At 41.2% G+C, this 15,826-nt stretch overlaps 2 protein-coding genes across 4 annotated transcripts in view; both read right to left on the reverse strand.

The window, feature by feature from the left end:
• vwa2 (von Willebrand factor A domain containing 2) overlaps positions 1–11,218 on the reverse strand; it is a 17,271-nt gene extending 6,053 nt beyond the window's left edge. Inside the window, exons 1-6 of one of the 3 annotated variants that reach the window (XM_010792112.1) lie at positions 11,093–11,218; positions 8,410–8,469; positions 5,612–5,686; positions 4,490–4,623; positions 4,298–4,407; positions 2,933–3,130 (exon numbers count right to left, since the gene is read on the reverse strand). In XM_010792112.1, the coding sequence (XP_010790414.1) occupies positions 2,933–3,130; positions 4,298–4,407; positions 4,490–4,623; positions 5,612–5,686; positions 8,410–8,461 (569 nt within the window). In that variant the 5' untranslated portion in view covers positions 8,462–8,469; positions 11,093–11,218. Of the gene's footprint in view, positions 1–2,932; positions 3,131–4,297; positions 4,408–4,489; positions 4,624–5,227; positions 5,466–5,611; positions 5,687–8,409; positions 8,470–8,869; positions 8,930–11,092 lie in introns of those variants that run through there. The other 2 variants (XM_010792113.1, XM_010792111.1) reach the window with 2 other exon arrangements.
• A 443-nt stretch (positions 11,219–11,661) lies between these two features.
• Positions 11,662–15,826, reverse strand: part of tdrd1 (tudor domain containing 1) — a 14,794-nt gene continuing 10,629 nt past the window's right edge. The window contains exons 22-26 of the mRNA XM_010792118.1: positions 13,296–13,463; positions 12,788–13,198; positions 12,533–12,595; positions 12,360–12,403; positions 11,662–12,183 (exon numbers count right to left, since the gene is read on the reverse strand). Of these exons, the coding sequence (XP_010790420.1) occupies positions 12,112–12,183; positions 12,360–12,403; positions 12,533–12,595; positions 12,788–13,198; positions 13,296–13,463 (758 nt within the window). The 3' untranslated portion in view covers positions 11,662–12,111. The remainder of the gene's footprint in view (positions 12,184–12,359; positions 12,404–12,532; positions 12,596–12,787; positions 13,199–13,295; positions 13,464–15,826) is intronic.

Below are 15,826 nucleotides of genomic sequence, written 5' to 3' on the forward strand. Positions count from 1 at the left end.
TCTCTTTCTTCCTCTCTTAGCAGTTTACAGCCTTGCCGCTAGCTTGTTTAACACAATTAGCCACAATTAACTGTCGATTTGGCCTTCTACACATCTCAGTGTGAGGTTCAGCGATACGTACACCCACACACACACACCACACACCACACCCACACACACACACCACACCACCCACACACACCACCCACCACACACGACACACACACACACAACACACAGCACCACACACACACACCACAACTTGCTGAATTCCAATAAGCCCGGCCCCATTGTAACGAGTGTGAAGTGGAGACAGTCCCCGTGGCTTACTGTCTAACATTACTTCGCTTTACTCTCATCCCCATATCTGAGCTGAGGGAAAAACCTCAAATATGTCACAGCTCATAATTCCATATTTTGTATCGCTCTCCTAATTTGGTATGCATTCTAAATATTTCATGTTACCCATCATATACCTACACACTCTATTTGTTATGATCTTAGATATGGTACTCCTAAGTGCTTGCATTTGCATGATTGCTCTTGAGATGTGGTTGTGCATCTATCCTAAAGATAGTTCGTCGGGATTTTGGAGAATAAGCTGTGTGTCAGTGTATGCATCCGTCCAACTGGGAACTGCTACATGCCGCAGACCAATGCACACTGATGCACGCATACCAGACGCTGTGCTCTGTTTGGAGCCGGAAGAGAGTTTACCTCAGCATTCGCCATTAAGATGCCAGCGACCGACGTGAGCCGTCATTTGATAGTGTTGCACATCTTCAATTTTACCCCCAACGGCTTCCCGTCTCCCAGAGTCTTCGCGTCATCCTCCCCACTCCCTGTCTCTCCCTTATTTCTCTCCCTCCAGTCTCTCTGTCTCCCCTCTTATTCTCTGCCTGTCTTGGAAGAAGCATCCCACAGCTGTCAATCATTGCTTTGTTAGCATCGTCTGAGGGTGGGATGAGTTTGACGCCCGACACGCTTCTCTCTGAGAGATTGTTTCTTTTGTACACAATCGATGCCTGTCCTCCCCGCTGTCGCCGGGCGGAGTAGCACACTACTGCAAGGGCTCCTAATCTGCCATCACAGTCCTGTCTGCTGCCTCCCCCTCGCCATCATCATGTCACCCCATCGCCATCTCTATCTGCGCTCCCTTCTTTTCTGCCCTCTTCACTTTCTGTCTCCTCTATTTGTCATTGCCTTCTGAACCGTACTCCATTTATGTTATTCTTCGAGTTTGCTACCCAGTGTGTTGCTCGTACCTTTCTCCATCTGTTGTCTTGTTCATCCTCACTCTTTTCTGCGTTCTTTAAGTTTTGGCCTTGTGTTCTGTTTATGCAAATTCGTCCCTTATTCGGATGTGGAATTGAACACCAGCTGGAGGCAGACACAACATGTGTAGGCTACGATGAGCTGTGTCTGTGTTGTGTGTGTGTGTGTTGTTGTGTGTGTGTGTGTTGTGTGTTTCGTGTGTGTGTTGGGTGTGGTGTGTCAGTGTGTGCTGTTGTGCTGTGTTGTTGTGGTGTGTGTGTGGGTGTTGTGTTGTGTGTGTGTGGTTGTGGTGTGTTGGTGTTGTGTGTTTCCGCTACTTGCGTCGTGTTACATTTAGTCAGAGATGTGATATAATAGAAGCTAGTTTTTCTGTAAATTTTTTTTTTCTTTAAACAAAGTAATGTCGGCTTTCTCAGGACTGTGTGTTTTATGAGTCTGTTAGTTTCCTAGCTTATACATATACTGCCAGTCTATGTGGCCACAAGCCACACTTCACTTTTATCTTAAAGGTCACCTATTATGCAAAATCCACTTTTTCATGTCTTTTATACATCAACGTGTCCCCTATGTAAAAAGAGATTCTGAAAGTTTCAGGAAAAAAGATTCTCTCTCTTTTTGTCCTGATCCATATATATAAAAACCTGTCTGAAAATGAGCTCATCAGATTTTGGCCACTTTATGATGTCATAACGATTTTTTGGCTTGTGTAAACATTAGCCAATCACCAACCAAGGTAACCCCCCACCACACACACACACACCTTATCACCTGAATCTCCTCCTAGAGCACCATTGTGTTCTTTTTAACCAAATCTCTCTCAGAGGGGCGTGGGGAGGGGCTCCTTATTTTCATCTGAAGTAACAGACAGAGAATCAGCACTTTTGAAACAGGGCTGAAACAGAGGGGATTATGGGATGCTACAATGATCTGTTTGGTATTTCCAGCCAAACACTTCAGAGACATGTTTTGTATATATCTGAGACCATGGCCGTACCCACCATTGAGGTCACTGAGGTCCGGACCTCGGTAATTTTTTCGAGGTGTATAATAAAACCCGTGAAATAACTGCACATAATTAACTGGGTTCTTTGTTGTACTTCCATTTACTGGCGGTGGGGGCGCTGCATAACTAAGTAGCCTACATACAGCAAACAGAAGAAGACGACACTAATTTATCAACAAACAGCCAAAGTCCGGACTACCCATGGATGTATAATACGGGAAGCTGAAATAAATACTTTACATTAAGTTATTTTCGTGTTGTGTGAATAATTATGTAATGCTTTTGAAAGGCAAAGAATAATAAAAAAATATATATATGCTGAGCCCAGAGTAAAATGCTTTTCCTTTGCACAAACTAAAGGGGGACAGCAAACACCAGTGTGATTCTGGTGACAGTACGACTATCTTGGACAAAGTTATAGTGGAGGTGCCAGCCCCTCTTTAGTTTTTAACCTGCTGACCCCAGAGTCAAATGCTGTTGTGTGCACAAAACAATTTGGGGGGGCCTGCCCCCGAGCTCCCCTAGCATGTTTTGGACCTCGGTATTTACGAAATTCTGGGTACGGGCCTGTCTGAGACCTATAATATATTGATAAAAACAGTATCATAGGGGACCTTTAAGAGACTCCAATGCAGACAAAATGCAATCTGTTTTCTTTTCTACTATCACACATACTTGGGGAAGCGAATGCCCACTGCAAACAGGACCACACCCGTCTCTTTGAGCTGCGCAGCCGCCTGCACCACGTTGCCCTGGGACCTCCCGTCCGATAGGAGGATGGCGATCCGGGCCGCAGTGGAGGAGTTGCGTCCGCCTGGGAAACCTTTCTTCAGCACATATTTTAAAGCCAGGCCTGTCTGGGTGCTGCCTCCCCTGGAAATTCAGAGTTTTTAAAGTTATTGTTAGAACCAAACTGAAAATATGTAATAATAGGTAACAATTGACCACATGTGACTGCCAAAGCAAACCACAGATCAATTTTGGTTGGATTCCTCTTTTATTTCTTGGATTGAACATGTTTATGGACTTTGCAACATTTCATCACAACCCATTTTAAACCCATGAATGTCAGTCACGATAGGAGCCTTTTCTATCTCACCACTAGACACAGGAAACAGATTCAGAGCGTCTCATGACTGTTAGTGGACTGACCTTCTGAAACATAGGAGATGCCTGAAGTGAGGTGTTTAGATGCAATCTTATCATATTTCCATTTTTCCCAGCTGTGAAAACAATGCTTTCTCTAGGGCTCTGAAACTACAAAACATTATAGTGAAAGCTTCAAAGGCCTTCAGGACTGACAACAACATTGGCTTCTTAGCATACAAGTGCAGATTTATATACGTATGTTTCTCTTTCATTAATTATTTTTTAGGATTTGCTTTTGCAGGATTTATTTACAGATTTTGGCTCAAGGCTTACAGACAATTCAACATAACCAGAGATAACTAAAAATGAATTGGTTCTTTTTGAGTCTTTTTTATACTTTTTGTTTAAAGAAATATTGCAAATACAGAATAGACAAGTATTGCTTGTAAGGTAAGGTAAAGTAAGAATTCATGATTAAACATACACGTACATTATACAGCAGTATAATACAAGGTACTATTTGGATTTGAGGCGAGGGGACAGCTAATATAATTAAGCCTGGGTAGCAATTTGAAAGCTGATGGCAAGCCAATAATGTTAATTCCAAGCTACGAAAACCATGAACACATGCACACACACAATTATCTTCGTCTTTCTTGGCTTGTGCACTAATCCAATATCCAGTGACCACCTGCGGTGTACCCCGCTAATCTGAAATTAATTTGTTTTCCTTTCCAGGGAGTATTTGTATTACTTCTGAATCAGTGTTTTGCATTCAGGAGCAGAGTTTAAACTAAATCCCGTCCAGATCACATTACTTGTCAAACATTTAAATACACCTTTTTCCATTTAAGTCTCGAAACAACATAGACGCTTGTGGTTTGGATGTATTCAAAAAACTGATTACCCCCCCATTTTTTATCTGAGGGTGTAAGGAGAGCATAAACACACCTGTAAGAAATCTTCTTCATGTGCTTCTTCAGCTCTTGTTTGGTAATGTATGAGTCCAGGGCGATCTCCAGCCGAGGAGAGGAACCAAACTGAATCACGCCGACCCGCATCTGGATGGGGATTGATAAGGATTGTGTAAATGAGAGAAAGAGGGACAGAGGAAGACACACAAAACCAATTTGGAAGACAAACCTTGTCTGGAGCGATGTCCAGTGCTTGACAAAGCTTTATTGCGTAGTGCTTGGACCTCTCAAAGCTGCCCTTCCCCACACTGTAAGAACCATCCAGGAGGAAGAGGATGTCCATGACTGCCGAGCACTGCAGTTCTTCCCATGGGAACACGAATATTGTACTTAAGCACACATGTGAGGTACATGCTACTTTATACTTCTACTACAATTTGGAAGCAACATAGTACATTTTATTCCTCTACCTTAATTTGAAAACATTAATGTAGTTACATTGCAGTTTCATATTACTCAAACAAGGTATTAATCAACTAATGAGTTATGATGTACTGTTAAGGATCAGGGCATGAGGCATCTTGAAAAGTAATTAAAAGTTTGCTCCACCTTTTACCAGCTTAACTTAAAATAAGCAAGTGATGTTATATAAACTCAGAAAATAGCCAGTCTGCATAATGAGTACTTTTTGTTTTGATACTTTAAGTGATTCTAATATTTTTTAACTTGTATTAAGGTAAAAATGAATGCAGTGCTTAGTATATTTACACTGTGCCACATTGACTGTGGTATTAGTACTTTTACTGAAGTAAAAGGTCTGATTACCACCTCTAGGTCCACACTCTCTGAGTCATTGTCTGCTTTGCATTCCCGTGAATGAATTGGTATTCTTTTGTTCTTTGTGGATATTATGGGATTATCCTGACATGGGGTAAATGGGCTGTAGCAGATGAAAATAATACCTTACCATAAAAAGAGACAAAACAGCTTAGCATGCTTGTTTCTCTTTTCCCAGGAGCACTCACAACAACATCCCCCAGGAGAAAGCAAGTTTGTACTCGCTGGCGGCGTAAATAATCAGCGGTGTTGCCGTCACGTTTGCAGCTGATCATGAAGAGGGCCATTAGAGACGAGGAGAGTGTACCGCCTATCTGCTTACAAGAAAGTAATCTCCAAACACTTTCCTCTATGACACACACACCGGGCTAATAAGACCACCCACCACCTCAGAGGACTAATCCGAGGTCATGTGCTCAAGAATTTATTAACTATTTACTACAACAGGCTTTAACATGTTTGTGCATGTCTGTCAACAGATTAGATCTCCCACCACAATCTTGTCTTTACTCACTTTCTGCTGCTGAGTTGATCTTTACAATGGTGTCATGGTCAGTTTGGATCTCCTGCACCGAGGTGCCCTGCTGGACTACAAGGGAGAAACAACACAGAGGTTAGGCAAATGTCCACACATATGTAAGTAGACAGTATTATATACATGTGTTTTGGATAGAGTAGTTGGGCCAGCCATAAAAATCAACACTCTATATAAACGGGTAAGGACTTTTTCAAGAATTACATAATGTTGCACACACAATTGGTTAATAAATGTGGATAGGCTACCTATTAATGGCATGTAAAAGTATGAGACCACCACAAGATAAATCTGAGTGGTTTGAAGATGATTACTAGGACAACAACAACAACAATCTTTGCAAAACGAATGAATACCAAATGTTTCCCTATCATTGCTATTTATCTCATAAAATGACAACTGAGGAGAAAAAATAATCACACTTATCTGTAAACCTCAACAATTTCCCATGTTAACTGTCTCTATTTAGTATCTTTTTAAAAAAAACATCAGAATTATAATTAAATAATAAATAGGAGGCTTTCCCTGAAGTGTATACAGTTCATTTACTCCTACTTGACCCCCTTTGCAATGGATAATTAAGTATTCAAAGCTAATGTGAGTGGACAAGTGAAGAAAAAACATTCTTTCCCTCCATTCACTGAATGGACGTCGCTCTATTCAGGCATACACGTACAGCCTAAATGGGAACGAGGGGCAAGTGATTTCCTGTTTAAACCCATGTGATCACGCCTGGTTGTCCCTGGTAACCCCACAGAGGCATTTATCCGGCACAGAGACAGAGCGTTTGACATCTCCACAAGAAACAGAGTCAAGTCTCAGAATAGCACAGAGCTTCTCTCGGATCACAAAAAGTAAAAAATATGTCAGTCAGTCCCCTATCAAACTTTGCTGAACAGGCTGTCGCCTTTTGTAGATTTAGTGCCTGCTAATCAGCCTCCGAAGATGTAAAAGGAAAGAAACATCAAAGAATGTTTACATGTGCAAAAATGTACAAGTAATATGTCTGCATGACAGAATTTGGTGCCAATATTGAATTTGTCCTCATCCTCTGCTTATCTTTCTGTGACTGAAGTTGTGCAGTTAGTATTTGTATACTCTTTAGAAAATAGGGTGGAATATGTAACAAGACACTAATGACATTCAAATATGTACTCTGAAAATCATCATCTGCAACTTAAGAAAGACTACCAATAATACTGCTATTTACGAGACTAGTTATTACAATTATTAAGCATTTTTGAGTAAATAACAAAACCTGAAAAAGGGCCGTAGCGTTCATACATGAGCAAGAAAACATGTCACAATAAAGTGAACAAAGAAAAGTACCACCTGCAATTTAGAGGCCTAAGTTCCCTCCTTTTTCTACCATGACCCCTTTCATCTGCCCCTAATTCCAATGTCAGTCCAGCCCCTAAATCCTCCTGACAGTGAACGTTTTCATTCTTGGCAAGGCTTCTGATGGTCAGCAGGGCCCCAATGTTCAGAACAAAAAATCTGTCTGTTCAGCCAAGTGCCTCTAGCAAAATGACTGTATCTTTAATGACTGTGAATGAAAGCATTGCAGGAAAATCAATAGCAAGAAAATGACCAAGAATCACATTACTGCCTCCGTAGTCTGGAAGATTACCTTGAAATCAGAGTTAAAAAATACAATCAGTTCACTGACTATCTGGGAAATGTGACCTGACAGGGTGGATTAGGTGGATATGTATCTGGTGAAGCACTGCAACATGCTATCTGTATTGTCAGCACAGCAGGAAAAGAGGGCGTCTTGACAAGGTGAAACGGTCTGCTTTGCTCAAGTTCAACGTTTTTAAAAAGGCCAGTAATAAATACTTCAGATGGTGCTAAAGCTGTCATTTTTGAAAACAACTCAGTATTATATTGCTCAAAGAATCCCCGCCTCTCCCCTGAGGCAAATACCAACTTCCTCAGGTCCGAGACAACAACTGACAATATGCTATAGTGATGCACAAGTTTGGAGGGAAATCACTTTGAAGAGAACATAATGGTCTTCAGAACAGCGGACGTGATTTAAGCCGTTAAATGTCTTGTAAAGTATCTCAAGTTGACCAGAAGAGCATCAGTGGAGCATCATACTTTTTACACCACGCAGTACACAAGCATAGACCTCATATACCCCCACAAATACCAACACACTGAACATTTTACTCACTGTATTTGTGAGGACCTAACAACATACTTTCCCTTCAAAAACACTGTCAAAATATGCCTAATATTAACAATCATCTCAACTTTAATCACACATGGACCCTAAAAAACAGCCTTTTTTAAGTATTGAGGTTGAAAAAAACGATCTAACAGATTTAAGGCCATGTTAGCTGTAGCTTCAAGCAAACACTCTTAATTCCCAAACTGTTGAACAATTACAATAATAAACAATAATGTCTTTGATTAACAAGATAACGTAATCTAATTTTTGGTTTCCTTTGGACAGAGCAAGGCTAGCTGTTTTCATTTGGTCCCCGTATTGATGCTACTGGCTGCATTCTCATCTAACGCTTGACAATGAAGAAGTATATTTCCCAAAACTTTAAACTATTTCCTCATTGTATTGTTATTTTGAATTCCATCCAATCACACAGGTGTACCTGATTGAACTGTTGATTGAGTCAATCAAGGATTAACTAGCACACCTGTAATTTTCTGCATTTTCATTGCAGGGTACACATAAGAAGTTTTTTATCTATAGAGATACAAACATCACTTCTCCACTGAAACTGACCAAACAGTAACAAAACCAAGGAACCAACCTTGAAGAAGCACCAGCGTTAGGAGGAGAGGGAGATGGATATCAGGGAGCATGTTGAGACCTGGAATGACAAACAAGGAGACACACTTAGCAATAGGAAGCACAAACTTTAGACCCATGAAATTGATATTGGTATCCGAGGTTGGGAATGACAGGTGTATTTGATGAGAAACGCTAATTATGCTTGAAGTAGTTTTTGTTGGGTTTTTTTTGTCTAGAAATTTGATGTTTTTGTATTTTTTCTACACGAAGACTTCAATCAAGAGGAGATGGATGATGAAATACAGTTCATGACCCTGGAAGTGTTGTGCAGGTGGAAAGCTCAAATTACAGGGCAAAGGTAAACTGAGGTAGCCTAAGCGTAACATACTATAAGGATTATAAGGAAGTAGCCGACATGTTTTCACAGCTAAGTGTTGGTTGAACTCTGACCTTTCAAGGAGGAGTGAAAAAAGACATACTTGATAACTGATAGCTTGTAGAGAAACAGTAAGATGTTGGTTAGAGTACTGCACAGCTGAATGGTTAATTTCCCAAAGACCAATCCCATTGTGGTGAAGAAATTGACAACAGCAACTTACACAAATGCAACCACAATGCACTGGTGAGCTGTAAGTGTTTGTAAAACGGCGTACAAAAAGGATGTCCAGATGAGCATACTAAATACACACTTCACTGTACAACACACAGACACACACATGGTGGGTAGTGGGTGGTCCACCTCAGTGTTAAAAATAAAAACCATGGAAGAGTGAAAGGGAGCCAATTGAATGCAAAATATGGCTATTCCTTTAAAAAAATTGTTATTTATGCAATAATTAAGCACTTTATTTAATCACAGTGGTGGAGTCTATATTATGTTCATCTTTGGAGCTGCATTTGGGCATTTAAAAATCCCCTTCTGTGTGCAAATATGGCATAAAAAAAATATTCTGACAGCTGCAACAACATATTAACCATTATACGCATCACAAAGATACAACTAAATGCAAAACTGTTATGTAAAATAAATGTCAATCAATCACACAGGTGAACCTAATTAAATGTTGATTGCATCAATCAAGGATCACCTACCCCACCTGCCATGTTCTGCATGGTCATTGCTGGGTAGCCTACACATAAGTGTAGGGGCTATAGAGATAAGGTTTGATTAACTCTGGCTGCTGATAAGCTCTGCCATAATATCGCGTGTGTGTGTGTGTGCGCGCGCGCGCGCTATGGAGGACAGACGTGCCAGAGAAACCCTCCCGGCAGCTACAGCTGTGTGTATTTCTAACACAGAGATAGAATTGTGTGCAGGACCGAGGCTCTCTTTTAGTGGAGTCTGTGTCTGCAGATACAGATCTGCAGAGCTGATGTGCAGCGGCTGTCTGAGAAGCCCAGGCTGATAATCAGAAGGGGGTATTGATGCTCTATTTGCACGCACGCACGCGCACACACACACCTTAAAATTGGCTCCCTCTTCACAAGCATTCTTCTGGATCCGTCCACCTCTAATTTTTATGTTTTCCTCCTTTCTATCCATCAGTGAACAATTTTATGTTCAAATGACAGCCAGGTGATTTATTTTGGGTAGTTCAGTGATTTTTGACTTGAGATGGTTTACCTACTACTTTGGGCTATCAGTTATTATCTTGAGGGATACAAATAAAAAATATATTTGCAACCTGGGACATTCCTAACACATTGTTACCTTGAAAAAGGAAGACCTTAGCCATGTTTGTGCCTCCGCTCTGGGTTGGATGGCAGGTTGGAAAGTGCCTGCGCTCTGTATGGTATAATTAGAAAGGAGTGCTAGTTGTTGGACCAACTTCATACAAAAATCCTTAACCAGTCCTCAGATGTTTAAAAAGTTCTAACGGCTTAAATTATTTTCAGGGTTAGTTACCTTTTAAAATAGCCACTTTTAGAACAACTGAAGAACTGTTGATGCTTTAAGCAACAATGTGACATCTTTTGTGATTTATAGCCAAAACTACCTACAATTCAAAATGTCCTGGAATGCATCTATGCATGGGAAGTGTTGAAAGAGCAAACAGGTAACCACACACAGAGGATGGAAAGCTCCAGCCCCCTATATGTAATTACATTTCCCAAGCTACTCTGAAACTGAAACAAAACCCCCATCAAATACAATATAACTTTCGATTTGCAAGTTTAGCTTTCTTTACTATCTTCCAACACCTGGTCACTCGTAAACATTGGTCAAGGCAGGTTTAAGATGGGGCCGGAGGTTTTGGCACTGACATGCAACAGTAGAAGAGGTTAAAACCAAACTAAGTGATGCCTGTCAGCCTGCTTAAGTACCAAGTAGGCAGGTTGAGCTCAAGGAAAACTTTTTGATGCTTTTAGACCGTAAGACACAGATCCAGTTTCTGCAGACTTGTATTTTAGACTCTACATTCACAAAAACATACTGTCCATTTTGCAACCGGCATGGTAATATGTTGACGTTTATTTTAATACATGAAACCGATGGAATTTTTTTTTTCTTTAACTTTGTAAATTCATCTGTAAATGCACGGATACTCGGTCGGTACCCTGACCTTCTTAAATATAAGGCAGGTCTTACCATTGTGGGACACCCAAAATAAAGCCAAGCGCATCCAAATCTGACATGCTGCACAACAGCAGGTTCCGCAACTAAGCTTTTCCTCTAAACGCGACTAAATGATTCCACTTACCATGCGCTATTCAGTGCTCCTTTGTTTTCCTTCGGACAGCAGTCCAAACCGGCTCCCCACACCTGTTTCCGCACTGGTCTGATCCTCTGGGGATTTCTGCTACAATCTGGAGAGCAGCGACCCCACCTACTCGCCATGCCCACCTCTGATGTACCTGCACCGGTAGGGTCTAATTTGTCCTCCTCTTCGCGCACAGGCCAAGTATGGGGGGGTGGGGGAGTGCCTCAGACGCATTGTAAACGTTTAACTATGACTTAATTTTAAATATTTTTGACATTCTCTATGTTTGTTGTTACATGATGTGTATTTTGAAAATTATGTAACTTTAAAAAAATATATTATATCATAACTTAGTACTTTTTAATGCATGTAACTGTAAGCTCTTTTTTCTGCTGTAGCCAACTACACATTTCCCCTCTGTGGGACTAATAAAAGGTATTCTGATTCAGCACTCCAAGTTGACAAGAAAGTTCGATCTTACCTGTATTAGACTGAATGTGTTATGTACAATTACTTACAAAGTATTCAAAATAAATGTTTCCCTCACAAACATCACACAATAAACTTCAACAGTTCACTGTCAAGAGAACCTTTATGTAAAGACTGAAACACATGTCAAACATAAATCAATCAGGCTGAAGTCCCACCTTAACATGTGATTAGGACAGAACAGAGGAACAGATGACAGCACCGCGTGCTACAGCACACTTACAGGAGACAAACACAGGCTGGGATAATTGAGGTAACATCTTTTGTTGCTGATTTTCTGGCAACTTTAACAAACGTAATAGGTGCATAAAGCATTTTTTTTATGAAAACTTTCAAAAATATTAAAACATAAAATAACCACAGGTTAAAACATTAAACACTGGATATGGAAATTAAATTAGAAAAGCTAAATTAAGAGCTGGATAGCTGCCACATCCACATTTAACTTGTTTTGAAGAAATATAATAACAGAATTTATTTTTAACAATATAGCGAACTGGATTTAAAAGACTAATGGAATTCTGTACATCTTATTTTGTCTTTCCGACTAACTGCCGGATGAGAGACAGCTGCTCCTGCACCAAATGTTCCAGGTGGTCAATCTGTGAAAGGGAACAAAACATGTCATTCATTTGCAATTCAAATTTCAATTGTATGTCAAATGCAGCTCAAGCTACTTCTTAGCATGAATAACAATATGGTGTTATGTGAAAGATGGTTATTAACTCTGCTTTAAAAACAACAAAGATGCTTTCTAAAAGAATGTGTGAGAAACCACCTTAGTCGTCAGGTTCAGACAGCAGCAGCCAGGAATCTGAGAATCTAATTAGACAGAAAAGCAAAGGTGAAGCTATACAATCTTGATCAGTCACAAACTCATTGTAAAAACCAAAGTGGGATAGAAGTCTAACTTTTGTAAACATTGATCATTAATCTTATTTAAAAGCATACCGTCAGTTTTTGAGGTTTTGCATGGAGCCTCCATTTGCGCAATAATGTTCTGAACTGGATCTTCTGAAAAGAGAGACACCATTACAACGGCTGTTAGCTTCAGCATAATACATAAACCATCCTAGAATGAATTCAAGTGTTATATCAATTAATGACCCAGGTAATCAGGCCAGTATTTTGAACCCAAGTAAGCCCTTAAAGCAAAGATGAATCGCTAAATAATAATACAAACATCGAAATTGTGATTTGACCAACCATTGACTGACACTGCTGGAGTATTTTTGTTCTGCTGGGGAGTCTGGGGGGACGCCTTTGGGGTCATGGTTAGGCTGGGGGTAGCTGGTGTGTTTTCCGTCGCCTTTTGGGCTTCAGGTTTAGGTGTGAGCAGGGGGCACTCAGGTGCAGCTGTACTGTTGGCAGGAGATGTGCTCCTGTCAGTGTGGTCAGCCTTCAGGGTGGGAGATGGGGGGCTCTTGGCCTGGGCCTGCAGTGCCTTCAGCAGCATGGCGGTGAAGTCCCCCCCGCCCGTCTCCGGGGGCTGGCTGAGAGAGAGCACGTTAACAGAGCCGTCGAACGACTGGGCCGTGGCGAGGACGCCGCTCAGCAGCAGGCTGTGAAACATCTGCTGCAACGCCTCTGGAAACACTGCAGGGAAGTGCTCCTTTCCTAGAAACAAAGAGTGGAGGGTGGAGAAGTGATTAGAAACTAAACTTTTAATACTGGTCAAGATGGAAATAATTCATTCATTCATCCTGAGCCTCACCAGTGAGGGTGCAGCGAGTGATCTGAAAGGGGAGCTGCAGCAGGCGCGCTGGGATGGGCAGGACACGGGAGAAAGGAACCTTCTCAGTGTTACCGTAATCTGCGTAGACGACGCTCATCTCCTTCTCTCCGACATCAAGGGCCATCGCACGGTACCAGTTATTGTCAGCTGAAAGTGAAGTTCAAACTGGGTGATAACAGTTCATCATTTGAAAGTAATGAGAGGACCAACAGATGATTATTATATAATTAGACAGGGATATCGGTTGCCCATCATGCGACAACTTCCATAAAGTTATTTTTGCGTATTTATATTCGATTTTGGAAGAATGTATGAGGCTTGCCACGTGCAAATCTTCATTAGTTGACACATTTCTGTATTATGTTTATAGTCAGGGTTCAAGGCCTTTTTGAAAGTCTTGAAATCATCCTGAAAGATATGCCAAAGACAACTCTACCTACACAGCTGACCTTAAAAATGGATGAGCTTTTGCCAGCTTCACACCGAGAGACAGCACTGAAAACTCCATGAAAACAGACCCTGTGGTTAGCTGAGGAATGTATGCCAGGCTATAGTCTCCTACTTGCATGCTGTGTTTAAAGAAGAACCGCTCCTACGCTCCGCAGAACTCGCGCTGTGTAATTATATCTACTAGCAGACACCAAATTACCAGTTTAGGTCTGCAGGGCAACAACTGCAGGTGGGGTCTACAGAATAGTCAAAGAGCCAACTTAAAAATTCATGATGGCAGACTGTGTGTTTCCTCAGAGTTAAAGCCCAACGATGGATCAGTTGTTATCCGGCCTGTTATCATTTAACAATGTGTGGGAATCATACCGTGTAAGCGATGGGGTTTTCCCCGCTGACAGTATCTATTTAACAGATATTTATTTAAAAAATGCCCTTAACTCAACTTTCATCTAGTCTCACATTTTCTCAAACAAGATTATATCATTTTGGCTTAAAAACAAAAACAGGTTTAAATATTCAACATCAATATGTTGGCTTTTAAGCAACGACAGATTGGAATTGCATCGCATTTATGACTTTTTACTGATGAGTTCTCTTTAGTAAAAACTGTGCCTAATATAATGATAGCATGAGAACTGCCATGAAATCCAAAGTCTGCGCACACAGTCGTTCACTAATCATTTACCTGTCTGACATCTAGTGGTTTTAAGGGGTCATGGCAAGCATGTGCACGTCTACGGCAGCGGGAGAGATTTGCATGTTATAGCAGTGAGTGTTACAGTTTGAGTAAGTACCTTTTGTCTATCTATTTATAGCAGGACAACTTGACCTGATCTAAGTTTATTTCTGGTGTTATCCTGGTATGGGGTACAAAATGTTTTCATGGAATCACTAATGGCGCATTTACACTGCAGGCCTCGCTCGGTTTGGTTAGGCCTTATTAGGCCTGGCTCACTTTACAGTTTAGGAACTGGGGTAGTATCTATAGCAGGCATCCTCAAAGTCCAGACTCCGGACCGAACCACAACTGCCTCTGGACTCTGAGCAAATTATACTTTTCATATGTGTTATCTGCGAGACATCGCCACAACGTAACGAGTCAAAATGTTCCGCTATGTCCACTGCAAACAGCGCTCTGCATGTCCGACTGTTCCACTGTCTGTGTGTGTCTGTCAACGCATTGGTCCAATCACATTCAGCATCCCGTCAGAGTTTTTTTCCCCCACCAACAGTCTGCGAATCAGAGGCACAGTAGGGCGTTTTGCTGAACAAGATGGTAATCGCCGCATTCAGCTGTAATAGACATGTCAACTTGATGCTCTGCTCACGGATGAGCATACAAAACTGTTAAGATGATGACCTTACGTGTGTCAATATATGTTTTTCTTTGTGGGGGTCTGCCCCCAAAAACTGTTTTAAGTCCTGAGAAAGTCATATAAGACGGTGTGTAAAGCTACACTACTTTGTCTTATTGAAAAAATGTTGGACCTTTAAGATTTGTATTCGAGTACCCCTGATCTATAGTAACGCAGTGTAGGCGGAGCCGTGACATCATCTTCAATGAGCGCCCCAGAAAAACCACACAGCCGTTAGCTCTTAGCACTCAGAGCTCTTCATATCTGTTCAGAAACTAGACAAAAGTTAAACAAGTACAAACCACATACTGTCTGTGTCATGGCGAATACAGTCGCTGGTTTATTTATGTCTGTTGGCCGTTGTTGTGAGTGTGGACGGTCGGAGCATATATAACGTTAGCTTAGCCAAACTCCATTTAGAACACACGCATTTTAAAAGGTTTTTCGCCTGCCGTCTGTCTGCAGACTTGTCAAAGCATTAATTCATGGTTTTTACTATCCGGTATCAGTATGTTGTTACTTCGGCATCATTTTTGAAACGTGTATTACAATTAAATCACGGTAAAATGTGTTCATCTTGTTGTAGTTGTAGCCAATTCTCTCTAGTTTAGCATACTCAGCCCAACTCAGCCTGGTTGTTGGCCTGGAAAGAACCTCGATCTTATGGGGCCAGAAAACTGTGAAATAGTACCCGCTAGCCGGTAC

The sequence above is a fragment of the Notothenia coriiceps genome, unplaced genomic scaffold (assembly GCF_000735185.1).
Source record: "Notothenia coriiceps isolate Sejong01 unplaced genomic scaffold, NC01 NC01_scaffold00036306, whole genome shotgun sequence".
Lineage (NCBI taxonomy): Eukaryota > Metazoa > Chordata > Actinopteri > Perciformes > Nototheniidae > Notothenia > Notothenia coriiceps.